The sequence below is a fragment of the Hemicordylus capensis genome, chromosome 1 (assembly GCF_027244095.1).
Source record: "Hemicordylus capensis ecotype Gifberg chromosome 1, rHemCap1.1.pri, whole genome shotgun sequence".
Lineage (NCBI taxonomy): Eukaryota > Metazoa > Chordata > Lepidosauria > Squamata > Cordylidae > Hemicordylus > Hemicordylus capensis.
Genome location: NC_069657.1, coordinates 344,523,084 through 344,549,685, shown reverse-complemented (window position 1 = coordinate 344,549,685; position 26,602 = coordinate 344,523,084). Strand labels below are relative to the sequence as shown.

Here is a 26,602-nt window from a genome sequence, read left to right as displayed (position 1 = left end):
CTAGGACTGTCAGTTTCTGAACTGGCCCCTGGAGAAATTGGCAGATGCTATACATAGAACTCCATCCTGTGAAGAATTCTACCTACTAACTGCTACAGGTCAATACCCTGTTAAAGGCACAGCTGCAGGGCTGCTTCAAAAGTTGGCTGCACCATCACTTTCCTCCCACCAATAGCTGGTTAGTCCACAGTCAATAATTTGGATTAGTGGAGATCAGCATATACATTGTTACGATGCCCGTGTTGCTTCTGGGTGTTGACCATGTTGAATGAACATGCCTGACAAGCCCCCATCCTCCCACCCGCCCACAGCAAAAAAAAAAAAGCATTAAAAAAAAAAAAGCACCTCTGTCTGGAAATATCCTTTGTTTCTTTTAATTTCATGTACTCCATCCACAAATATATGTGTTTAGAAAAGTGGCATTCATTTATTAGATAGCACATTTCTAAAGATCAGCATCCTTTTTCTTCTTCTCTGTTTACAAAGCAGCATGTGTGATAGTGTTTAATTCAAAGAGAAACGAAACAAATTGACAGTGCAAATGACATTATGTTTCTGTGGTCTATTTTCTCTTTTCTTTATTAACTTGGTGTTTGTTTCCTACAAATATGATTTGCCAGTCACTGGAAGATCCAAAATGTAGATTTAAATTATACAGAGTTGCAAAACGCCTAGAGCAGCACACACTGTAGGATCATGGTTTAGATCAGAAAACATTGTGCTGTGCTGCAAACGGGAGCGCTACATAGCTAAGCGCTGTCACTGGTCCTTCAGAAGAAGAGCTTCTGATGCGTTTACTGTTGTTTCCACTTTTCCCCTCTCCATTTTATTTTAGAGCCCCATAGCTGTTCAGTCTGGAGTTTCTGGGGCAAAATCCAGGGAACCACCAAGTAGCTTTTATCGACTGTGGGGTATAAACTCTCAGATTTCCACCATCTCTTAAGAGATTGTTTTCCTCTTTAGAGGGAAAATCCCCTCTTTATGTAGCATGTATAATTATGCATGTAGGGATACTGTGTCTGTTACTTAGATATCTCTTGCTTCATAAACAATAGATTGAAAAATATTTTACAAAGAACAAAAGACAGTCCCCCCCCCACAGATGTCATTCAATATATTGCTATACCTTATACCATATTGATATTATATACAAAACTTTTAAATTGCCTCTTAGAGATGCATGGAAGCATATAATATAATAGTTTGGAAGTATCCCATTTAAAGATTTGTTTAAAAACATTCTTTGCTTATGTCCGTCTCTTGAATAAACTATGACTGCATGAAGAATATAATACGAATTATTTGGAATGTTGTTTAAGATGTAAGTATAACTGATAATATTGTCCATTTGTGGCTTATTTGGGGAGCACCTGCCCCGGGATCTGGTGGAGATAGCAGCAGCAAAAGTCTTAAACAGTGGTGTCAGGTGATTAGTGTTCAGTGCTGAGGGTTAGGAGTTTCTGCCATTTTTTCCTGCGCTCTTCTTTTCTTCAACTGCATTTTACTTTTATTTTCCTGCTGTTCTCGGTTTTGGCTTCTGGATTCTCGGCCTTTGTTTTCCTGCCTGGCTTCTTTGCTTTCTTCTCTCTTTGGCTTTTTTCTTCTTTCCTCTCTGTTTTTTCTCCCTAAAATAAGATAGATAAATAAATACTAGTTCATTACAAAGCACATTAACATCGGGGGGGGGGAGGCAGGGTGTCCTTTTTTTGTTGTTGCTTCCCCCCTAGGGTGGCCATATTCAAGCTTCCCAAATCCAGTTGGCCTAATTTACATATTATGCAAATTATGCTGCACCTAATTTGCATTTTATCTATTTATTTGACAGATTTATGTACTTTACGCTCCTTCTCTGCCCTCTCATGTGATCGGATCCAGAGAAAAATCTGGGCAATCCAGGCAGCGCATTTGAAATCTGTGTAAATCTGGGTGGAATTTAGTAGCCAGGTGGAGGAGCCAAAATCTGGGGCATGCCCTAAATTCCAGGGGACATGGGGGCCCTATTCCCCCCTCTTTAAATTGGGTGTTCTCAAACTCTGCATTTCTAAATCAGTGAAGTGAAGCGGGGCAGGGCGGCTGACAAAGGGCCTCTTTCAAGGATTACAAGATGCATCAAGACCAAGAACAACTGGAAGGACACAACTTCAGGCTCTTGTCCCAGTTGTGGTAATCCTGTTTGTTTCTCTGATATCCATATGGTACCTCTTTTAAAAAAGGATAAAAAAAGGTCTGGCCTTCCTTCCTTCAGTGTTATCATACACACACAACTTTACAGTCTTTTTGGTGATTATTTGTGTAAAAATGACTTTATCTCCAGCTGTTTGCAATTATCATCTGTATTATAGTCAACAGCCCTGGTGGTGTGTGTGTGTGTGTGTGTGTGTGTGTGTTTTGATCTTGTTCCATATCTTTTTTACCCTTTGGCAATGCTCCATGATTAGAGTTAAGAAGGTATTTTTATATATTAAGGAGATTATGTTAAGAAGGTATTTTTTAAGTTGTAGATCATTTCAAAGATCAGATGCTGTAATAAGAATCTTATTTTACAATAAATTGGTGGACATTAAGGCATTACACCTACAAACTGTGGGGAAAGAAGACATAATAAAGGCAACAGCTTTAATATTTTGTTTTTATTGTTGTAGCTAAGATGGGTAATATAGAGTGGTTGAAGAGAATGTGATTCCTGCAATATATATTTTTCTATGAAGATATGAAACAAAGCATGACAAACAAAAGTCAGCAATTGCTCTGGTTCCAAATGACTATCCTATGGATTGCATTGCTTTAGTGCACTACCCAAAACAATCCACTAAGGGGCACCATTGAGCTTTCCAAGCCTATCTTCTGCAATCTGCTCAATTTAGGATTCTTTTAAAGGGGAAAGAGGGGGACCCACCTCTTCTTAGAAGAGAAGAACCCTTAATCCAGGATTGACAGGAAGAATAGTGCAGAATAGCATGTCACTGTTTGATGTACATCCCCCGCCCCCTTTTCTTTGACAATGCTTGTGCTCTCTGGACCGATTGGCTTACCACATTCAAAGGTTACAAGGAAATAAGTATACAAGGTTATCACTGTTACCCAATTAGGCCTTCAGTTACAGAAATATCTTAACACAAAACTTATTATGCCTTATTGCTTACCCACAGAAAGAAACAAGAGTAAGTATAGATTGATGTAAAATTGATATTAAAATTTGTGACACGGGGTGGGGAGTTGGATAATATACACTGATCAAGATGAGGCATCAATATAGGCTGCTGGGCCTTCACAGACATAGGAGAATTTTGCATAACAGTTCAGCTGTTCTTATTAACAACCCTGTGCTAGTGAAATGATTGCTTATAAACCTAATCCACTCTCATCTGTGTGCACGTACACACACACACACACACACACAGCATTAGATATCAAAATAAAAAGGATGAATACTGTCAAACCAGGTGCATGTGACTGAGAGTCTTATGGGCTATATATACCCCAGCCAGGCTTTTCCTCCAGGGTGCTTTCCAGATTAGACCGGCAATAGGGTCACGATGTATCTCCGAAGTGTGCTTCCACACTTCCTGTGTTGCAGTCTGTGTTGCAGTCTGTGTTGCTTCCACACTTCCTATGTTACAGTCCCTACGCTGACAGCAGGATGCTGTTTGCATTTCTGATGCCTTGTTTCAGATTTAATTGCTGTGATTTATTGCTATAATGTTGTATGTCCAGCGTAAAAAGGTTGCTGTATTTTCCGGTTGTTAGTTTTTGCGAGACTGCTCCCCCTGCTGGGCACTTTGCTATTTATGTTTTGAATGCGATTTGCCTGAACCAAAGCATTTCGCCGGTGTTGAGTGGGTAATCTGGAAAGTGCCCAGGCAAACTTCCCTCCCCCTCCCCCCACTCTACACACCCTGGCACAACTAGCCTTCAATTTAATAACGACATGCCGGGGCTGTGTGAGCCAAGGGAAAACTGAGGTGGACTGCCATACAGCCTATGTCATTTTGCCTTCCTACATCCCATAAAACCCACTAACTGTAGCATAAGGGAAAGTGTGTTTGTTTCTGTAACTCCAGTTATTTCCTGGTGGAGAAAACACACTGGCAGAGTCAACTTCTCAAGAACCACTGATGCAATTCTTGTTTGCTTCTGGGCAGCTTCAAGTCACCTATAGTCTATTAATGCAATACTATGTAAATTCCTAGCTCCCTTCTCATTTCCAAGAAGCATGATCAAATTTTTGGAGGAGGACCAGCTTCCAAAAATACTCAGACCAAGCTCCACAATGTCTGCCAAAGAAATTGGACCCCTCTATCCCAAGGCATCCAGTGCAAAAGAAGCAGCATTTTCATTTGCCAATCTCTTCATTCAAAGAATAATACCACCCTCCAGTATTTCAGGTATGTAATGGCCTTCCAGATGGCAATGGAGGAGGACAGACGTCAAGCTCCCTGCCTCTAAGAAATGTCCTGTTAAGATGGATTGTAGGATGGAAAGGATCTACCACACAACGGTTCCCACTAGCAGAGAGAACAGGAACAAGAACATTATGCATGCTGGCATTAGGACATGTGTCTCCTAAGTTCCCATTAGCAGCAGAGAATCTGCCCTCTCCTGGGCTGGAGCATGTACATGTGCAACTGCACACACAAGCAAAAGCAGCAGGCTTCCCCTCACCACATTTTGCAACAAGACTATTCCCTCCCCCACAGGCCTCCAAGCACAATTTATAAAACATGGACTGGTCTCTATGTGGGATAATAGTGCTAAGAAAATAGTTATTGGGCATGTATTCAATGATAGCTGAATCACTGGAAAAGCCACAACTTCAGACATGTTTATTCAGAGTAGTTCCTTAAAAACTAGCTTTTTTGGTCATTGGAGCTGCAATTCATACCATCGAAAAACTTTGTCCCAAAGAAATATTGGGCTATTAGCTGAAATATCTATATCTGAAAAAGATTGGGCTCAACCTTCAACAAAACAGCTCCAATTATAGTCCCTTGAGGCCATGGATGTTGCTTTTTAGAGAATGCTGTTCAGCTAATGCAGGTGTTTGAGTGAAGCAGAAATTCAAATGTGATGCTGTATTATATCAGAACTACATGTTTAGTCTGCCTTTCGAGAAATAATCAGTAAAAGTTATACATGACAAGAGACAGATGCTCCAACCCTAGCAAATATCTGAACTTTTCACAGTATAATATTACAACAATGAGACAGAAAACCAAGGAATAAATTGATTTCAGGTTAAATAGATTTGCAATTCAAGTGCATTGAAATGAACAATGGTAATATTTCTTTGAAAACTTATCATTTAAAAATAACTGCAGTAGACAAGCATGTAATGAAAAAACAAAACCTCAGATAGTGTAGAAGATAACACAAGCTTATCTTATGCCAGTGCTGCTATAAGTCTCTAGTTTTGAAAAGCATACAACTTCAAGAGACTAGAAGGCTGTGAAGTCCAATATCCCTGCTCCAAATGGAACCAACCTGTGCATCATTTCTGCTGTCTCTCCTTGTCCCACCCCATCTCTGGCTTAACCCACATAATGAGGACCACAACATGTCACCAAAAAGTAAGGAAAGAATCAAGTTGCAGTGTCCCAAGGAACTTGCAGAGCAGATGGTTTCATATGATTGAGGGAAATAAGCCAACCCATATTGGGGTGGGGGGGGGAGAAAAACCCAGAGAGAAATGTTTTCTAAAACTAGAGTAGGAAACAAAAAGCATCTCATTAGGTCACATGCAAATGTTACTGGCTTATATACATTCTGTGAGCCGCACTGAGAACAATTGTTATGGGGTGGCTAATAATAAAGTTGTTATTTGTCAGGGTTTGTTGTCCCAACCCCGTGTCCTGCTTGCCTGGCTGGGTGGCTGTTCAGCAGCCGCCCTGGCTTGCTTGCACCCGCTCCGCTGGGCCTGCCTCCAGCCCCTCTGCCCTCCCAAGCTGCCAGAAATGTGTCAGGCTTCTCCCCACACCGTGGGCCAAGTGTCAGCTGGCAGGGCCGGTCAGGAGGACCCACAGCAGCAAGCAAGCAGATTCCTGACATTATTATTTATTTGAACTCCACCAAGAAACAAAAACGACACACGACCTTGCTCTTGGTCAAAAACATTCCATGTGGAAGGAGTAATTGGTAAGTAGTTTCTTACTTTTGTACCTGGTGTTTCTACTCAAAGTGTTAATTGAAACAGTATATTTACATAATGGATTCTCTGTCAACAAAGTGGCACTCATAGCTGTGTATAAGATGACCTGAACAACATTAAGCTACCTAATAAAACAAGCTAAAACAAAAACCACAAGTTAACACTCAAACCATCAGCAACTATCAAATCAGTTTATTTTTAAAAGATTGCCCGCAGTATCCCACACTAGAGCCAGATTGCCCTCTTGGCACTGACTTACAGAGAAGAGGTGTGTTTCAGCATCTCTGCTACAGAGAAGAGCATTTTGGCAATAATGTTTGACCTGGTCCTGAAGTTGCCCGAAATGTCTCCTAGGGTATAGAAGCCCTTTGGGTCTTGTTTTGTGAACTGCTTGGAACTCCTCCTAGCTGATACCTAGAGTGGTGGCTCCTGTTGGATTAAAAAGTACTATTGGAGAAGTTCACAGAGAACGTCGGTAAGGTTTGATGAAGGATGGGATATAGCAGGCCTTGGTCATTTTAAGGTTTAATTTGTGCTCCTATGCAAGCCTGTATAAAATAGTAGTTCCCCAAAAGGTGCCACCCCACCTAGTGATGGAAAGAAACAACGCACGCAAAGCTGGAGGTACGAACACCTACCTAATCAGCACTAATCACAGCCATAGCATGTTTAGTTGTAGGTACTGAGGAAATGGAGGGGCATAATCGATATACTGTTTCCAAATTGATATGCTGTTTTAGAACGTGCTGAAATGTGGGTCTCTTATGGACAGAGAACCAGAGCACCTGCACGCAAGTGGGAGGTACCGGCAGACCTGGGGTGACCTGCAGATATGTTGGTGTTCAAAAAATCTAAGAAAAGAAAACCCTCACCACAGAGGTCATGGAACTCTGTGGTGAGGGGAGGAGGAGGACTTGAACAAAAAGAGTGGGGGATTTCTCAAGTTGAAGAATACTCCCTCAAGACAGCCACAACCCCTTCTGCTTCTAAGGGGAAAAGCTGTCTAAAAGTCTTATTTTCTCACCAATCTTTTCAGAGCTTTGTGTTTCTAAGGGGAAAAGGAATTTGAAAAAGCCTGGGACTACATACCCCCCCACACCACAAACAAACAAACAAACAAACAAACAAAACAGAAAACACCCAGGAAAAAAACGGGGGAAATGTATATGAAATAAGACCCAGGTTAGAACAGGCACTCCTGGAAACTGGTGTTTGCTTCTTTGTTCTTTTCACCATGCTTAGCCACAGGCTCAGATAACATTTGCGCACCACAGAAATACTGCACATTTTTTCAAATACTGCAGGGCCAGGGGCGTAGCAAGGTTGGAGTGGGCCCAGAGACAAGATTTTAAAATGGCCCCCACCCTCACTGAAGCTCAGCTCATGAAGTAAAGAAATCTTAAATGAGGCTGAATAGTGGTAACAAAAAGCATAGTAAAATGTGTGTGCGCACGCACGCGCACGCCACAATAGACATCATCCTTTAAAAAAAAAAGGTTTTGTAAATTGTGGACGATGCAAGTCATGTAATGGTACAAAAGAAAGACATGCTGTTCTGGTAGCTCCAGGTCTCACTCACATCAGTTTTGGAGGATGAATACAACTGAAGGAAGCCCGGGCGGGTGTGCGGCTGGGGGAGTCAGTCATGTGATTTGCCTCTGCCCCCCCCCCAAGGCATTGGGCCCCCAGACAACTGTCTCCTCTTGCCCTATTATAGTTACGCCCCTGTGCAGGGCCATTCTTGTTATGTTTAGGATCAGATTTGATATCATCTGCAGAATTTTGCTCTGGCTATCAGGAAAAGAAGTCAGTGGTTGACATCTTGACTAACAAAAGACAGAGTCCTTGCAAAACTCTAACAGCCCTCTAGCACTCTTGTGCCAGAGTCCTAACACTTCTGAGCACTGCCCATGCTCTGGAGGTGCTCTGCAAGGTCAAGAACAATTCACTGATGTTCAGCTATGTGTTTTGATCTCTCAGAGTGCTTCTAGAGTGCCGTTAGTGCTAAGCAGTATTAGGACTCTGGCACAGCACTGCACATGCCAGAGGACTGTTGCATGGAGGCTCCCACTGGGTGCCTGCAGCAGGACCTCAAAGCATGTACGCTTCATTAGGATGTCAGCCACGATAGTATCTTTTCGGAGCTAATATTCTTGCCAAAGAAGATGTGCAGTGACCACTGCAGTATAGGCCTCTTTCTGTCTGTAACATGTGAAGTGGCCCTTAGAAACGTAGCTGTTTCTGTTCTTCCCAGTAGCTGCTGTCTTCTACTGCTTTTTATCCTGGCTTTGCGTCTTAAAATTGCAGCTGGTTTTAACCATCAGAAAAATGATCCAGCAACATGTTGGATATTGATAATTCTGCATTGTGCCAACATTTGCTTGAAGCTGAAAATCATGAGGCAAATTTGCATACCCTGGTGGAATTCTGACTTCAACCCAAAATGAAGCTTTATGAGAATATCCTAATGTAGGTTTTATCCTGTTTGGCTTTTGCAAGAATGTGGTAAAATTTAGTCTTCTTAAATCCCCAGCAGACTGAGCAGTGAGTTGACAGTTATTTGTTGTACCATAGCTTTTGCACAAACTGAAATTAGCTGCCAGATTTTTATAAATAGGCTAGGCAAAGGCAGAATGTGAACTGTCAGTGCTCTGATTCATCCATGTGTTTTATTTAATAGGTATCATTGTGTGGGTTTTAACAAGATGTTTACCAACCTGTTATCTTGTCTTATCTTTAAGACAATCTCAAAACTTCACTGTGACTAATTAATATTATAATCATGAATTTGGTTCCATAGCATTCTGCACAAAATTCTTAAATGACTGGAATGTTCATCGGCAGACTGCAACATCAAATGACAATTTGCACAATGAACAGACTCTCAGAAGTATAGCATCACAAGCAATTGTACTTATCAGTTTATCAAGTGCAATACTTTTCAGTGGTATCTGGTCACACTTTCAGTACACAAGTATGCAGTAATCAAATGCAAAGAAATCAAATCACTGATGTCTCTTAAATTTACAAGCAACAATGCATAGGATTTCTTCAGTTAAGGCTTATCTAATCACTAAGAAGATATCCTGGTGCTTATGAAGATAAGAGTCTTGTCAGAGCCTGTCCAAGAGCAAGAGCAGAGATCCAAAGGCTTCTCTTCATACTTCTCACACATGCACACCAATTTGACACTGCCTCCCCCTACTTGGCTATTCATGACTCTGTTTGTTCTTCATTGCTGGGTAGGCAGCAAACAAGGATGCTCTGTGCCCAGCAGCAACAGCAATCAACAGTAGCTCCACTACTGATTAATAGGGATGTGCACAAATCAATTTTTTGGTTCAATTTGTGCCCCAAACAAATCACTCCTGATTTGTTTGGTATCCAAATCTACCCCCTCCAAATCACCCCAGATTCGATTTGCATTTGCTTTGATTCAATTCAGATTTGAACTGATTTGGGCCACTTAACAAGGTCCTGGGGCACCAAATTTGGGTGGTGGGTAGGTCCCCCTTCCACCCAAATTTTAAGGCAGTGGGACACTTGGTTGATTTTTAATGGTTTTTTTTTTTTAAGTTTTTACAGTTTTTGAACATTTCCACCATAGGAAACAATGTGGATTCGAAGTTGCCATATCCTAACTCTAAAATGGATCCCCAGCTTTCTTTTAAAAAAAGAAGAAGCTAAGCTCTAGCCCTTGTAGAAGAGGAGTTATGGTGCAAAATGTGCAGTCATTATTTTTCATGTGTTTGGATTCTTTGGCAAAAAAATAACTTTTCCTCATAATTAATCCCTTTGAGGATTCATTGCACACTTTCATTTCTTCTGCTCATTTTGACTGTCACTGGACAGTGCCAGCTGTCAACTGCCATGTGCCAACTACAACCCCCACCACACACACACACACCTGCAAGGCAGTGGGGTACTCATTTTAATTTTTAGAAATATTGAAATGTTTAGATTCTTTGGTGTCTAATAACTTTTCCTCATAATGAATCCCTAGGAGGATTCATTATACGCCTTCGTTTCTTCTGTTCATTTTGACTATCATTGGACAGTGCCAACTGTCAACTGCCATGTATCAACTACACCCCCCCCACACACACACATACACTGAGGTACTCAGTTTATTTTTTATGAATTTTTGAAGTGTTTAGATTCTCTGGTGTCTTCATTACACACCTTCATTTCTTCTGTTCATTTTGACCCCACTGCTTTGCAGGTGGAGGTGGGGAATTAGTGGCATCCCATGTTCCAATTACCCCACAAACCACAAGCCACTGGGTACTCAGTTTATATTTTAGTAATTTTTGAGGTGTTTAGACTCTTTGGTGTGTAATGAATTCTCATAGGGATTCATTATGAGGAAAGGTTATTAGACATAAAAGAGCCTAAACACTTGAAAAAAATCCTAGAACATAAACTGAGTAGTACCCCACTGCCTTGCAGGTAGGAAAGGGGTGTAGTTAGCACATGGCAGTTGACAGTTGGCACTGTCTAAAAGACAGTCAAAATGAATAGAAGAAATGAAGGTGTGTAATGAACCCTCATAGGGATTCATTGAGGGAAAGTTATTATACACCAAAGAATCCAAACACTTTAAAAATAGCGACCACACATTTTGCTACATAACTCCCATTCTACAAGGGCTAGAGCTTAGCTTTTTTTTTTTTTTTTTAATGAAAGCTGGTAATCTGGGGAAATTAATAGGAGGGATTTGAATTTTGAATAGATTCAAATAGAATCTGGTGGGATTTGATTTGCACCCGAATCCGTTTGCACATCCCTACTGATTAACCTCCAGCCTTACCATCAACAAAGGCTGTGGTGCACAGCTACTTGTATTGGACCAGCAAAAGGTGGTTACAACAAACTATTTAGTAGGCCTGTGCAGTCAGATAGTTTTGACAGTCATGATGGATCCAATAGTCTCCATATCAGGACTATTGGAATTAATTTCAGAACCGATAGGTGGTAAGCCCCAACAGCTGGAACTCTGACTAAATTTCCTCTGATCAGTGGTGAATTAGTCCTAGTTCCAACATTCCTGTCGGAACTAACCTCCCCTTGCCCTCCTACCTCCTCCACCCTTTCCCTGCCCTTTCCTGCCTACCTTTATAGTTGAACGAGTGGCCACTCTGAGTCACCTCTGCTGATCTCCACATCACTACCACTGCTCCTGATTCTCCTGCTTCAGGCTGTCACTGTGCTGCTGCTCCACTGGCAGGTCTCTATTGCCAGGCCTTTGGTGTTGTCACTGCTGCCACCAGGCCGCCTCTGGGCCACTGCACCGCCACCAGACCTCCATTGCCGGCACTGGTGTTGGCCGTGCTGCTACAATGACAGCAATCTTCATTATATGCAAAGCAGAGCGGGAGGGGCATTTTTAAAGGCAAGCACCATATGCAGTGCTTGCTTTTTCTAGGAATGCCAGAAGGACCCTGGGGCTTGGTGCATTGTAGGGATTGTAGTACCTTTAAGGGATGCAGAATTTCACTTTGCACATAATGAAGACTGCCACTGCAGCAGCAATACCAGCACCAGAATGTTGATGATGGAGGTTTGATGGTGGTGCGGCAGCCCAGTGGAGGCTTGGCAGCAGCAGCAGCAACAACTGGAGGCTTTGTAATGGAGGCTCATCAGCAGTGCAGTGGCAGAAGCACAAGTGGCAGTGGTGATGCTGAGGCCCACCAGAGGTGACCCAGAGTGGTGGCAGTGTGTGGGAGGGCAGGGAAAAAGCAGGTGTGGGCAGGGAGGGTAGCTCTGACATTATGTCAGTAAAATGTCAGGTCAATACCAACCTGACTCCAATGGTGCTGGAGGGGCCATCTTGGCCTCCCCGACATTTTCTTTCTTTTGTCTGCTCAGATTTGTTCAGAATTGACCCAACATTTTTGCTGGCACACAGGCCTACTGTTCAACTGCACACTTGCACCTGAAACACAGTAGAATTCTTCTTACTATTTGGCAAGATGGTATGGATAACAAGCTGCTCAGGGTGAAAGAGCACACCCCAAAGTAGTCTGGTTATCTATACAGCCTCCAAAAATAAAAAATAAAAATGGAACTGTGGTAGGTTTCTACTTATAGACATTGGGATGGGTCAGGATTCAGGAAAGAACATGCACCTCTCCCATCCCTCTCCAGACAACTCTCCATATCACTCTGAGAAATTCTAGCCCTTGTTTATTACACAGCTGCATCACAGGGCACACCCTTATTTTAGAATAGCCTCCTCAGCTCTACAGTGTGTACAACATGTACAACAGAGTCTTTAATTCCAAGATGTGTCTTTTCATTTGTCTTAAAAATATTTATCAACCCTACAGTCAGCAGTATATAAATATTCATAACACTAGTATTTCCAGAGACTAATGCTAGTACTATATTAATGCAGTATTTAAAACAGGTCTGAGGGGGTGGTTTGGACTAATCACCTCCCCACCACGCTCACAATTATGAAAAGTGGCATGGCATTCTGGGAAAGGGTGTGAGATGCACATTTGTGCCCCTAACTGCATGGTGCAAAGGGCCAGTCAGACACTTCAACTGAACTGGCCCTCAGGAAACATACGTTCCCCCCCCCCCCCTTTTCTAAGTACTCATCTAGACTTGAGAACTGGAGGCCCGTTTTGCAAGAAAACCTGCTTGGATCTATTCTCAAAACACTCAGGGCACATGGGTCCTTAAGGACTTATTCATGAAGTAGAGATACTGTGATGTATAATGTCAGATGTTTCTAGTTAACAGGCAAAAGTTTGGGCCAATATAACATTGTTTTAATTAAATATAGCTTTGCTAATTGAAGTAAAAAAAATACTATTTGAGCTTCTGCACAGCGAACTGAAAGGCAGAATAAGGAGGGGGAAGGAAGCAAGAAGTATGACCTATTATAGCAACTGTCTGGCTAACTTTATAAATTTGCCAAATATATTGGGTAAAAGGAATGAGGGAGAACAGGCTATTTTCTTTCTTTCCTTTTTTTTTAAATAGGAGCCTGCAGGCCTTAACATATGTTAGAAATTTCTGTTAGAAATCTACAAGATGTAATTAACACTTCTGCAGAGTTAGTTCAGACATTACTTTGTATGGTTGCAATTTGTGGGGAAAGAGGTAGCTCAAACAGGCTATGATACTGTCTCTTTGACTAGCTTTAGGTGGTTTATAGCACTATACTGGCATGGTAGCTGCTTCCATGTGGCTGTAGTTCCATGCTGCAGTGATAATGGGTGGATCACATGAAAAGTCCTCATGCTAGTGTTATACCTCCCTAGAAGCCCGGGTTGCTGCTATGGGTATTTTTCATGTGTCCTGCGTAGTTGCCAGCTGCATGATGCTGATGCAGCATATGGCAGCAATCGCATGGCAATGATATGTATGAATGGGCCCTTCGTTTTTTAAAATAGATGTATTCATGGAGGGTAGTTCTATCAATGGCTATTAACCATGAGAGCTAAAATGGAGATTCTGTATTCAGGAGCAGTACCCTTTTGATTACCAGGTGCATAGCTATAACTGAACAGGTGGTGGGTGGAGGGGGGGACACACACACAAATGTCCCTGGGGCCCTGGGGGTGACAGCTTGCTCTTTGCTCTCCCACTCATCCTTTCAAGAAAAAGGTGGGGAGGTAGGGGCTTGAAGGCCCATCTTCTTGTCCCAGGACCCATTCCAACCTTGCTATGCCCCTCTGGGGACAAACAGTTGAAGATGGCTACCTCCATCAAGCTGCATTAGCACGTTTCCCATGGAATTTGATTGGCTACTGCTGAAGACCAAATGCTGAACAAGATGGATCCTGTTCTAACAGAGCAATTCCTAGGTTCTTTCCACTTGATCAAGCAAGTGAACTAATTCTTCTCTCATTCATGCCCAAGGATGATGTTGTTACACCACTGATTGGATGTCACTCCAAAAACAGCTGAAAGAGAGATCCCACGAATGTATCTGTCGATGTGTCTTGGAAGGTCTTTGAGGAAACAGAAGCAGAAAACAGCTGTGGCTGAGGATTCGGATGTACGGTAACCACTTCTTCATGTTTAGTTTTTGTTTTAAACCACCACTGGGGCCAACTAGACACATAAGTGATTTGACAATCCCTTGATATGCTGAGCAAGGGCTGACACTTGTGCAAGGGCTGCTTACTGGAATCTATGAAAATAGGACTGGGGCTGATCTTTGGCAAGTCTCCCTGGTTGCAAATAAATCTTGGATATGGGCTAAGAGGCAGGCAGGAGGAGCCTACATTCTCAGGCATCTTAACTGGAGTCTAGCGTATTACACAGGCAAGCAAATTCGGACAGAACTAGGACAGAGAGAGAGGCATTCCAGTCTCTTCTTGAGCCCCAGCATTTGCCAGAACTGGGTCCAAACCCAACTGAAGGTGAGCTAACAACAGCTTGATTCAGTAAATCAGCCATTGGACTGAAATGCAGGAGATCTGTGCCAGTTTCGATGGTGTATTTCACCACTGCTTTGATATGTGACTGTGTGCACTACACTTGTAAAACAAGGACAAAACTGGCCTGTGAAACACGGCTGTTAGTACAGCTGACTTTGCTGTACTAAATTGTGCAAATTCTTCAGCTAAAAGGCACTGTATAATGCAGTGCACGTGCAAGCCAGGAGGAAGACTTTTGATTAAATGTAGGCCACATTCTTTGAGTGTGCCCTACATGAAGAATAAGTATAATAAAAGGCAGGTGAAACACCTTATATTGCATTGCGTATTTTGGTGTTACAGAGCTTGGATCACTTATTGGCAAATTCCCCTCCTCCCCTCCCCAGTCATCTGTCCAATTAATGAAATAGATTTGTTGGACTTTAAACTAAATCCTCCTGGTTTTGCAATGCACATTTCTGCGTAGGCAATAAACAGCTGTCATCTGCCATTCATTAATATTGATTATAAATAGTTACTGGCTCAAAGAATCCAAGTCCAGCAGCTGAGATTTCCCCCCAATCTGGCCTTGTTAGATTTGTATAGAAAGTATCCCGTTAAGAGGGATTCTTAAGCTCCTCCAAGCCAACAATAAGTGGAGTTTGCAGAACACAGCATGGAACCAGATCTGTAAGGATGATAGGAAAGAAGGAGCAAAGAAGCAGGAAGAAAATGAAGCCTGGCAGAAAGCTCATTTAAATGTTTACACATTTTAAACTTTTTGTGTAGGCTTAAAAAAAAGAAAAGGCATTGTCTAGAAACATAGGAAGTTACCTTCTACCGAGTCAGACCATTGGTCCATCTAGCTCAGTATTGTCTACACAGACTGGCAGCAGCTTTTCCAAAGTTACAGGCAGGAGTCTCTCTCAGCCCTATCTTGGAGATGCCAGGGAGGGAACTTGGAACCTTCTGTATGTAAGTAAGCATGCAGATGTTCTTCTCAGTGCAGGGCCGTACCCTAAGGGAGTATCTTATAGTGCTCACATGTAGTATCTCATTCAAATGCAATCCTGGGTGGACCCTGCTTAGCCAAGGGCACAATTCATGTTTGCTACAACGAGACCATCTCTCCTCTCTAAAATTATTACATCCATTACATGTTACTGCAAATGAGAGGTTGTGTGAATTAAAGGTGGTGCATCTCATAAAGGTGGTACATTCAGGAATGTAGCAGTGCTTCATGTCTGAAGCCTGTTGTTGTTTTAAACTGAATCTCTTAGATGATGACAAATGGTGGAGACAATGAGAAAGCAAAAGAGCTGAAGTAATTATCAGTGGAAGACCAAAGCAGAGACGTTTATGCAGTTGTAAATCTTTATACCTGGACTGCTATATTCCATAGGCCTAAACTTAGAAGAATTACATTTTGGACAGTTAATTACTGGGGATTTTTTATTCTGCAAGTGGAAGTTTCTTGGTTAATTATATAATCTGTAAAGAAGGGGAAAGAAATAATATAATATGAATGGACAGAGGAAAGTCAGTATTGGGTATACACAATAATTATGATTAAATTATTTCCCCCAGATTCCTCCAGCTATGACATTTAGCTAGGTTAAAAGTTGTGATTTATGCAGCCTGCTCATATAGGTGCTTACACAGAAGATTACTGGATTAATCACTGAAGATTAATCACTGAAGATTAAGATTCACATAACTGTTTAGGTAGTGAAGGCATTCTGGAAGCACCCTGCAGAAATGGTATTTTTCCTGCACTTAAACAACAAATATTTTGTTGCTAGGAATATGTGATTTTCCTCAAGTTGCATTTCATTTTGTGAAGTATGGATGCACAGTTGTCTGGAGCACATATAAGCTGGTGCCTATGATATCACTGGTATACAACACCTTAAGGCTTTCACAAGCAGCCCAACCAAGGCTAGGGCAGACCAGCCTGGATTGGGCTGCTCATGTGGAGCACTGGGATCGAGCCCTTAACCCTGGCATGGGGGTCGTGTGTGTGTGCATGCAGCCCAAACGCACACAGAGTCAGGCACCTAGAGTGCCTGATTCACAAGGAATTCCCCCAGTGCACTGCACCCATTGCGCAGTGCATTGTGGAATCTGGATGGGATGCATTGTCATGACCTCTGGAGATCTGTGCTGTTTGGAACAGCATGGATCATGTGGGCGTGTGATCTGTGTGTCCCACCAATGAACATGGGCAGGGCTGGACTGGGGGCACTGAGAGGGCGGTGGAATGTATGCGGGGAGGGCACATGGTTTTGAGCAGAATGGGTGGGAATATTCACTGCTGCTGAGTGTGGCGGGGCTCAGGGGCGCCCCATGGGTGGGGTGCACCGGGAATATGCCCTGTTGCCCTGTGGGCCAGAGCCTGAACATGGATCGTGTAGGGGGAAGGGAAGACTACCACCCTCCTTGCCCTGGGATTGGTAATGAGAATAGCTTTCTTCTTTCCTCCTGCCATCCTAAAGTTTCAAATTGATTGTTCTTGTTCTTAATATATTTTTGTGCTCTACAGAGACTAATTCCCATTCCACCTATAATATTCCAGCATGGGAGAATCCGTGCATTCTTCATAAATAAAATAAAATAAAATTCCTAAAATAAAATAAAGGTTTAGTATAGTATACTAAGGTATAGTTTAGTATATAAAATGAAGATTTGTTTCCATGTTAGTTCAATATTATATAGACCATAAAGCAAAACTGAGGATACTATTTACTTTAATGATGGTTGCCTTTCCCCGCCTAAGGTGTGGTTTTAGTTTAGCTGCTAGTAGGGTTATAGCAGCTTGATAAATATGGTTTGTATTAGGCAACCGTCTAGACTAGATGATAATTTAACAGTCCCTTTTGGGCCTAATGTCAATGCATTTCAGAAACTGTAACTGTTTTCTAATGCCTGCACTGACCTGGACACTTTCTAAACCACTTCCTAATAAGTCAAACTGACTGTGCCTTGTGGGCCTTCTCTTCATGAAAAAAAAAATAAGAAAAGAAATGTTGCTAAAGGTGATGCTTGGAATAATTTGTCTGAGAAGAGGGGATGCCAGTGATTCTGTTCCACTTTGAAATCATCCAATAAATCCTCTGGCTAATATCACAATAAGTAAATACTACTACACTTTGTGGCTAACAGTGTCGTAACTGTACTGCTATACATGGAAATATTCCATGGAAAAATAATTAAACTAAATTTTACAATAATTACATTAAAAATGACCACTCCTCTATGGCTGACATTTCCAAAATGTTTTGCATACCTTGGCCATGTTTATGAGAGGTACTTATAAATGATTTCTCCTTCTCTTCCTCTCCACTCCTCCTTGCCCCTCCACTCACTCCATTTACAGCATTTAAGACTGAAATACTAACTAGAGGATCCAAGAACGGGTTGTGCCAGCATATCTCTACCCAATCTGTACAGTTCTCTTCCTTTCCACTATGTGTCAGCATTCTCCAAGTTAATAGCCACATGCAGAGCTGAGCAAAACTGGACAGCTTATTATTTATCTTACTGCCACAGGACACAGTGTTTGTTTGGAACAGTCCTGGCAAAGACGCTTGGTAAAAAGAGTTGGGTGTATGAAGGCTATGAGCAGACTGGTTGTTCATGACATGTGTGAAGATATATATATATATATATAGAGAGAGAGAGAGAGAGAGAGAGAGAGAGAGAGTTTGTTTTTACCCAGGCCCCACAATGGACTAAAATGCACATAGTCTGGTTTATGCTACACCAATCTGGCTTCAGTCCAAGTCATTTGGCATAATCAGCATTCATGGGGTGGTTTTTAATGGAATTTTCTTTCTTTACTTATTTATTATAAAATAGATGATACATATCTCACAGTTGATATGCTATTATGGTTTTTAGTCAATGATTTAAAAATACCTATATCAGAAACATATCTTTTTCCATCCTTACTTCAAATTAGTATTGTAAGATTCCCCATAATAGAAATAATTCACGATTTCCTTTAGTATTCTGCAGCCTTTCTGTACTTTTCCAGATTCCCAGTGCCTGTCAAAGATGCAGAAGGTCTGCTGCAGAATATATATCTTCAGCCTTGATGGAGTCTTTAATAAAACCAAACAGCTGCCCTGTCTTTTACAGCACCCACACAAGAGAGGAAGTGTTGCTGAGTGCAGCCTTAGGGCATAAGGACATGCTTGACAGCATAATATCCAGCAGCACTCAGTGCAGAAAGAAACCGCTGTGGTCTTAAGGAATTGAGCAAGAGTCCATTTTGGATGCTCCTTTGCCCTCATATCACATCCTGTGGCCTCACACACTGCCATAGTTGTACAGTTGCTGCTGAAAATATGGAGGGCAGCCAGTACCCTCTAGGTTTTAGAGGGGTCCTTTGAAAAGTCACTCTTGGTGGGCCACCCTTTTGTTGTGGCACTGCCACAGTTCCTCTTCCTCATCATTGCTATTGCCTGTTTGTTCTCCCAGACAGCAAGCTGTTGGGAAAACAAGGGGACAAGCAGCAGTGAGGAGGAGGAGGAGGAGTAGCATCTGCTCCACCACCTATTCCAGAAAAGGGGAAGACGAGCAAGTAGTGGTGGTTGCCACTTCTCTCTTGATGGATGAACAAGCAATGATGCCATTGATGAGTACATAGGAACATAGGAAGCTGCCATATACTGAGTCAGACCTTTGGTCCATCTAGCTCAGTATTACCTGTCTACCCAGATTGGCAGTGGCATCTCCAAATTTGCAGGCAGCAATCTCTCTCAGCTCTATCTTGGAGATGCCAGGGAGGGAATTTGGAACCTTCTGCTCTTCCCAGAGCAGCTCCATCCCCTGAGGGGAATAGCTTACAGTGCTCACACATCAAGTCTCCCATCCATATGCAAATAGGGCAGACCCTGCTTAGCTAAGAGGAACAGTCATGCTTGCTACCACAAGACCAGCTGGAGCTCTGGGGCTCTGGGGAGAGATGGGCCCTTCTGAGGTGCTCCCGTCTCAGCATCTGTTTGAGGCTACCAAATCCTGCTATCCTCAAGCAGCACCAAAAGCTGAGTGAGGAAATGGAAGAAGGGGAACCTTCCACAGCTGCCAGAAAAACAGTTTATTGGAGTAAGCCCAATGTGTGTGGGGTATGGAAACTTAATTCAGGGCAACTGTAAAAACATTCATATACATAATAATTCAGAAAAAAGCTCTTAAAAATAAATAACATTAAAATAAAATAGGACAATATATTATCTTTGAACATAGTCTAATCTACAGATCAAATCACTACCATACTTTCACTAAGCAAAAATAAGTTTTTACCCAGATAATAAATAAACTGACACATTATATTCTGCCTCATTTTACTTTCAGACCCTGGATTGTGAGTGTCTACAATATCTTAAACCAGTCAATATGATGGTTACTGAAAGACGTTAGATGAATGTTTCTTGTAAAATCTAATTCCTTCACCAACTTCTGTGAGATAATGAGGCTGTTCACATGCAGAGGTGCACCTAGGTAATTTTGGAGCCTGGACCTAAAGGCCTTTGGCGCACGCACACACACACACACACACACACACACACACACACACACACACCGCCCCAAAAGTTAAGCATAATCACATAAAGGCCTTTGGAGCCCACCACCAAAGGCCTTTAACATATTCCCATCCCACACATTTCTTTCTCTGCTCCCCCCTCTGTCTCTAAAGCATGCAGCACAGGTCACAATCACACTCAGCCGCCCAGCACAGTCTGGATCATCAGCAACCACACCACTCAAGACAGACTAAAGAGGATTTGGGGTACCCCAGGGAGTGTGGAGGCCCTGGACTTTGGCTTCAGAGATAAGAGTGCCACTGTTCACACGAGCACACCCCGCCCAACTTGCACAGCTCTACTTAGGTAGGGTTTCTCGTGTGGAGCGCCAGGATCAGACCCAATCCCAGTGCTGCCCCACCAAGCAGCCCAAGTTTTCTACTTTCACTGATGAAGAAGGGCCACATTCCTTCCACCCCATTCCACAGCCGTGTGCATGCTCGGGCTACCTGGAGCCTGAGTGTGCACAAAACCAGGCCACAAGAGCGCCCAGCAGTGGAGTAATCCCCCAATGTAGCATGCTTTTGGTGTGGTGCATTGTGGCATGCTGGATGACTTCCTCCTCCAGCTTGCAGCTTTGCTGCTCACCATGGCACCACCTTCAGATTGGCACCGATCATGTGCGGGGAGGCAGGAAGGAGTGTGCCTCCCTCCCCACCCTCCCCACTGCCAGGTACGTGGGTTGTGTGATGACCTTAATATATAACAAATATCCTGAAAAGTGGAAGTTGGACAAATGTAAGGGTAAAATTTTTATCTATCTATCTATCTATCTATCTATCTATCTATTTATTAAAACATTTTTATACCGCCCAAAACTTACGTCTCTGGGTGGTTTACAACAGGAAAAACACAAAGTAAAACATTCGTTAAGACAAAAAGCGGGGGGGTGGGGTGGGGACGACACACACATTATAACAATTTTAAAAATTTAAAATAATATTTTAAAACAGCATTAAAACCATTAAAACAACATTAATTAAAAGCCTGGTTGAAGAAATGTGTTTTTAAAGACTTTTTAAAAGCTGTCAGAGATGGGGAGGCTCTTATTTCACTAGGGAGCGCATTCCAAAGCCTCGGGGCGGCAGCGGAGAAAGCCCCTCCCTGAGTGGCCACCAGACAAGCTGGTGGCAGCTGCAGACGGACCTCTCCAGCAGATCTCAGTGGGCGGTGGGGTTCATGCCGAAAGAGGCGTTCCCTTAAATACCCAGGGCCCAAACTGTTTAGGGCTTTATAGGTTATAAAAAAATGATTAATCTATAAAACTGTGGAAAATTGCCTTGTGTTATCCTCTCATAGTTTTTCTTCACTAGTGGCTGGATGTATGATTCATGCAGATTTTTGTTTTTGTTTTTGAGGCTCAGTTTTTACATTGTTTGAATGGCACTGAGATACCAAAGTGAACTAAGCCACATGAGAACCACTTCACACAAATATTTCCTCATAGGACTAGTTCTCAAATTCCCCGAATGTCATATTTCCATCTATTATGCTTGTACTAGAATAACATTGCATTAGAAAAAATGTAACATGCCCACCAATTATGTCACACTGGCTTCTAATAAATTTCTAGGCAAAATACAAACTGCTGGTTATCATTAGGGATGTGCAAACCGGTTCAAATTTGAACCAGTTCAGATTTGAAATGGTCCTGTTTGATGGTTCAAATTCGAACCAAACCAGCCATCAGGTTTGAGCTGCAGGTTTGAATTCGAACCAAATTGGGGGGGGGTTCGATTCAAACCAGTTTGAACTGGTTCAAACAGCTTCAAACCTCCAAAAGTGGGTGCGGTGGTAGCAAGTACCTACCACCCAACCCCCAAAGCAATCGGACACTTCTATGATTTTTTATGAATATTTGAAATATTTTTAATTATTTTCTTTTAGGGTATAATGGGACTCAAACCAGCCCATTATCCCCTATTGTGGAGCATCTAGGGGCACAAAGTGGATTGGGTGGTGGGCACCCGGGGTGCCTACCGCCCACAAAACCCCAAGACAATCGGACACTCCTCTGATTATTGGTGAATTTTTAAAGTGTTTTTTAATTCCTCATAGGGAATAATGAGGATTCCAGCAAATGTATAGCTTCACGTTGGGGGGAAAGGGGTGGCCTGGAGTGGAGTGTGGTGGGTGGTAGTTCCCAAGGGCGGCAAGGAAGCTACCAGAATTATTTGAAAGGAATTGGGCAAAGGGTTGATTTTTAAGTGATTTTTGAAGTTTACGCGTCTTTAAGGTTTCTCTCCATAGAGAAGCACGGAGGTTTCAGCAGCCCCATAACTGCACTTGGTGGGTGCTGGGGTGGCCCAGAGGGAGTGGTGGTGTAGTACACGGAGGGTGCCAAGCACCCCCATGGGTTGCTAACCCGTGGGGTACTGGGTTTTGTAGTTGCTGAGGAGTTCTTCTGAGTGTAGATTCTCTGGTAGAAAATGAGAGTGGATTCATGGTTTGTCATTGAAAATCTCATTAAAAATCGTAGGAGTGTTAGATTGCTTCGGGGTTTGGTTGGTTGTTGGCACCAATGGGTGCTCCACAATAGGGAATAGTGGGCTGGTTCGAGTCCCATTATATCTTATGAGAAAAAAATAAAAATAAAAATTCAAAAATTCATTTAAAAAATCATACGATTGCTTTGGGGGGTTGGTTGGTAGGTACCCATGGGTGCCAGCTACCACCCCACCCACTTTTGGAGGTTCAAGCCAATTCAAACTGGTTTGAATTGGAACCGAACCAGGGGGGTGGGTTCAAGCACAACCAAAACCAAACCAACCCCTCCTGGTTCGAACCCGGTTCAAATTCGAACCAAACCAGGCAAACCAGTTTTGTGAACATCCCTAGTTATCATCTATAGAGGTCATTCACACAACTGAAAACTATGTCCTACCCAGGTTTGGGAGCTGTGTGTGCTCCCAATTTTCAGTTGTGTGGGTTCAAACAACTTGGTAGGAGGAAGTGATTATGTGGAATCAAGGTAGGAGGAAAAGCCTTTTCCTTCTATCTTGATTCCACACAATCACTTCTCCTTCCTCCTACCTAGTTGTTTGCACCCACACAACCACAAATTGGGAACACACACAGTTCCTAAACATGGGTAGGACACAGTTTTCGGTTGTGTCAAAGACCTCATAAAGTCCTAAATGGTTTAGGCCTCGGGTTCTTAAGAGAGCACCTTCTTCTGTATAGACCTCGTTGCTCTTTACGATATTATGGAGAGGTCTGTTTATAGCTGCCCTTAGCTTGTCTGGGCATCTCAGTGGCTGCTCCTGAACTCTGGAACTCCCTCCCTGCCAAGTTTAAGGGTCTGATTTCTCTTCTGGCATTTAAGAGGACCTTAAAAATGCATCTTTTTACCCAAGCTTTTGGTTATATATAACTGCTCTGTTTTTGTTTTTTTAAACATTATTATTATTTAAAATCATCTAGATGATTTAAACTACCTAGAGACAGCTGATTTTGCTTTTTGTTTTTTGCATATACTTTTTATTCAATTTTCACAACATCAAGAGACAAACACAAATAGTACAAACACTCACAAACACACACAGTAGGGACTTCCATCTCATCCTTGGAACAAGTGTTGTTAACAATAACCAGGATCTTGCCTATAGGTTAAACATTCTCTCCCCAGTAGTTCATATAACGATATCTGTTAATTGTTATCAACACATCTGCATTGGCCCAAAAGATCTATTCTCATATGCGTTTTATATCTATCTAAAAAGAAAGTATACTCCCTCGCATCTAAGATTTGATTCTCCATATGCCATGTAAACCAAAGTGCTCAGCCATATTGAAAGAAAACTCTTGGTGATTTCCCATCACTTTCCCTCAAATCTGTTGTATCTCTATCAGCCTATGTTGAGACAATTCCATTGAAGTCTCCCATTAATATAATCTGTTGCCTATCTATCTCTGATAGTTGCTTTTCCAATTTTCTATAGAATTCTGCTTTTGCCTCATTGGGGGCATATATGCCCAGTACTATGTACTTTGGATCTCCAACCTTTATTTCTACCACCAATACTCTTCCATAATCATCTTTATATAACAATTTTGGCTCTAAAAGGTCTTTTGTATAAGAGACCATGCCCCTTTCCCCCCTTAATATCTAGGATATCAAATTGCTAACCTAGTGCTTTATTTTGTAAATACTTTCTATCTCTCCATTCTTATATGCACTTCCTGTAGGCAAATCAAATCCAGTTTTCTTTTTCTCAAACCATGAAATATTTTTTAGCATTTTATTTTTATGTTTAAGCCATTTACATTTTTAAAAAGAGTTTTAATTCCATACTGACTATTTGTTTATATTGCTAATTCCTCCCTTATTTAGCGCCTGATGTCTTTTGGACGTCGTTTGAGATCTGAAGATCATTCCTATACCTACGAAGAAATTGTTTTACTTTTAGGTCTCCGGTTAGTCTATGTTTCTTATCTTTAAAAGTAAAAGCAACCCCTTGAGGGAACTCCCATCTAAAGGGGATTTTGTTTTGTTTTAAAATATCAGTCATATCTTTATAATCTTTTCGTTTCATAAGAAATCTCCTTGGGATTTCTTTCATCACCATTATAATTTGACCGTTAATTTTCCATTTATCTTGAAAATGGGCTTGCCTAGAGACAGCTGTTTGAGGTGGTATAGAAGTGTAATGAAAGATGAATATAATATATTTTAATGTCATAGTTATGCCATGCAATAATTAAAATATCTAAATAGATTACAGGCCTCCAGCTTATGTTATTTTGCCTGTGCAACCTGTAATGCTTAACAAGCTACCAACCCTCAATAAAGGGTATCACTTAGCATGTCAGAACCAGCACTCAGAATACCAAAAGGTCAGTAAAAGGAAAAAAATTGTTTCATTTGCTTTGTTCAGCAATTTGGAAAAGGTAGACATAGTGTAGTCAGTTGTTAATGTAAAAATAATTAACTGCTTCATTTAGCTGTAGAGCGACAGATTGTTCAACATTGTTCAACATACGTTTTAAAGTTTCAAATTGATTTATAATCTGGTTAATAAAGTTGTTTACTTGCATTACATCCAGCACATTTTTAGCACAAGCTTCAGCGGAGATAAAGTCTGCCAAGTGACCCCTCAGTTACATCTCAGCCTGTCTGAAGAGGGAAGAAGCAAAAAGAAAAACTGGAGGAGGTGAACACAATGAGCAGCCAAGCAATGCTCTGAAGCCCTGGGCAAATGTCAGCATTGTCTTTTGACCATGTGCATATTGGAATTTGATGCAGAAATATGACATGGAACAGTGGTAAGAAGAATGCCAGGAAAGGAGAGGCATTGATCTGGTTCATACCTTATGGGAAACAATGGTTTCTTGCGACAGGGGTGGTTCTCAGAATTGTGGACTACCTTCCCCCTCTCTTTTACACATTAGAGAAGAACAGTGAAAGCTCCACTTTCAGCTTGAACTAAGCTACAGTTCTGTGTTATGTGCAAATTTGGGATTAGGTAGAACAAACCAGGATCAAAAGGTGGTGTCACATCTTGGTTTGTTACTAATAGAGGCTATTCTCACAACCCCTGGAAAGCAGTCTAAGAGAGCCCAGCCCGCTTTCCAGCAGTCGTGAGAACCACTAGGCTCATGGACAAGCCTGCTGGCTAGCCCACTTAATTCACCCTTCTCTAAAATGCGGCTAGCAGAGCAAGCACTCCGACTCCGCTAACTCCGTTTTCCTGATTGTGAGCTGCCGTGGTTGTTCACAAGAAGACCCCCGACCAGGAGGTAACAACAAGCCTACCAGCATCGGGGATCTCCCCAGAATGTCCTGTGCACTCACGTGGGGCATCCTGGGAGTTGTGGGGGCCAGGAGGCCCCCGATCCCCACCGCCCCTACTGGCTCCATGATGGAGCTGGTAATCATGTGGGTGGCCAATCCAGTCACCCAGGGAGGGAGAGGGCTCGTGTGCGGGGAGGGCGGACCAAACCCACTTTCCCCGCCAAACCTTCCTTGGCTCTCCACACTACTGGTGTTGAGAGCCTCATAATGTTTTGAATAAATAATAGTTCCCAAGGGTTCATACATAAAACAAAACTGTGTTCAAAGCAAAACGTGGAAAATTTCACTCTCCTTTTCTTGATGGTGGGAGGGGAGGGGCAGCAAACAAACCTGTTGTTCTGTGAGGCTTGTTCTCATAGTGAGAAACTTTGGTTTTCCATTATATCCGAATCAGGCTATTATCTTTAGCTCCTCTTCCTACCAGCATTCACTTCCAGCAGCCTGGTGGCTCATCACCAACCAACGCCAAAAAAAAAAAAAAAAAAAAAAGCCCTCTTGCATTACACCATGTATTCTAATCCACCATTTGTGTAGCACTGAATCCCAAGGATTCTCTGCTTTCCAATATGCTGCAATCTCTCTCCCACCAAGAGGCTAGAATGCAAATTTATCAGGCACCTCTTTCATTTGATATGACGTCCTAGCTGGGGAAGGGGCTTAGTGGTAGATACTTTGAGTGAAGAAAGTCCCGACTCAA

At 42.2% G+C, this 26,602-nt stretch overlaps 1 protein-coding gene across 1 annotated transcript in view; it reads right to left on the bottom strand.

The window, feature by feature from the left end:
- Positions 1–403: 403 nt before the first annotated feature.
- The window catches only part of RSPO3 (R-spondin 3), a 100,608-nt gene continuing 74,409 nt past the window's right edge, over positions 404–26,602 (bottom strand). Inside the window, exon 5 of the mRNA XM_053285665.1 lies at positions 404–1,625. Coding sequence (XP_053141640.1) covers positions 1,438–1,625 — 188 coding nt within the window. The 3' untranslated portion in view covers positions 404–1,437. The remainder of the gene's footprint in view (positions 1,626–26,602) is intronic.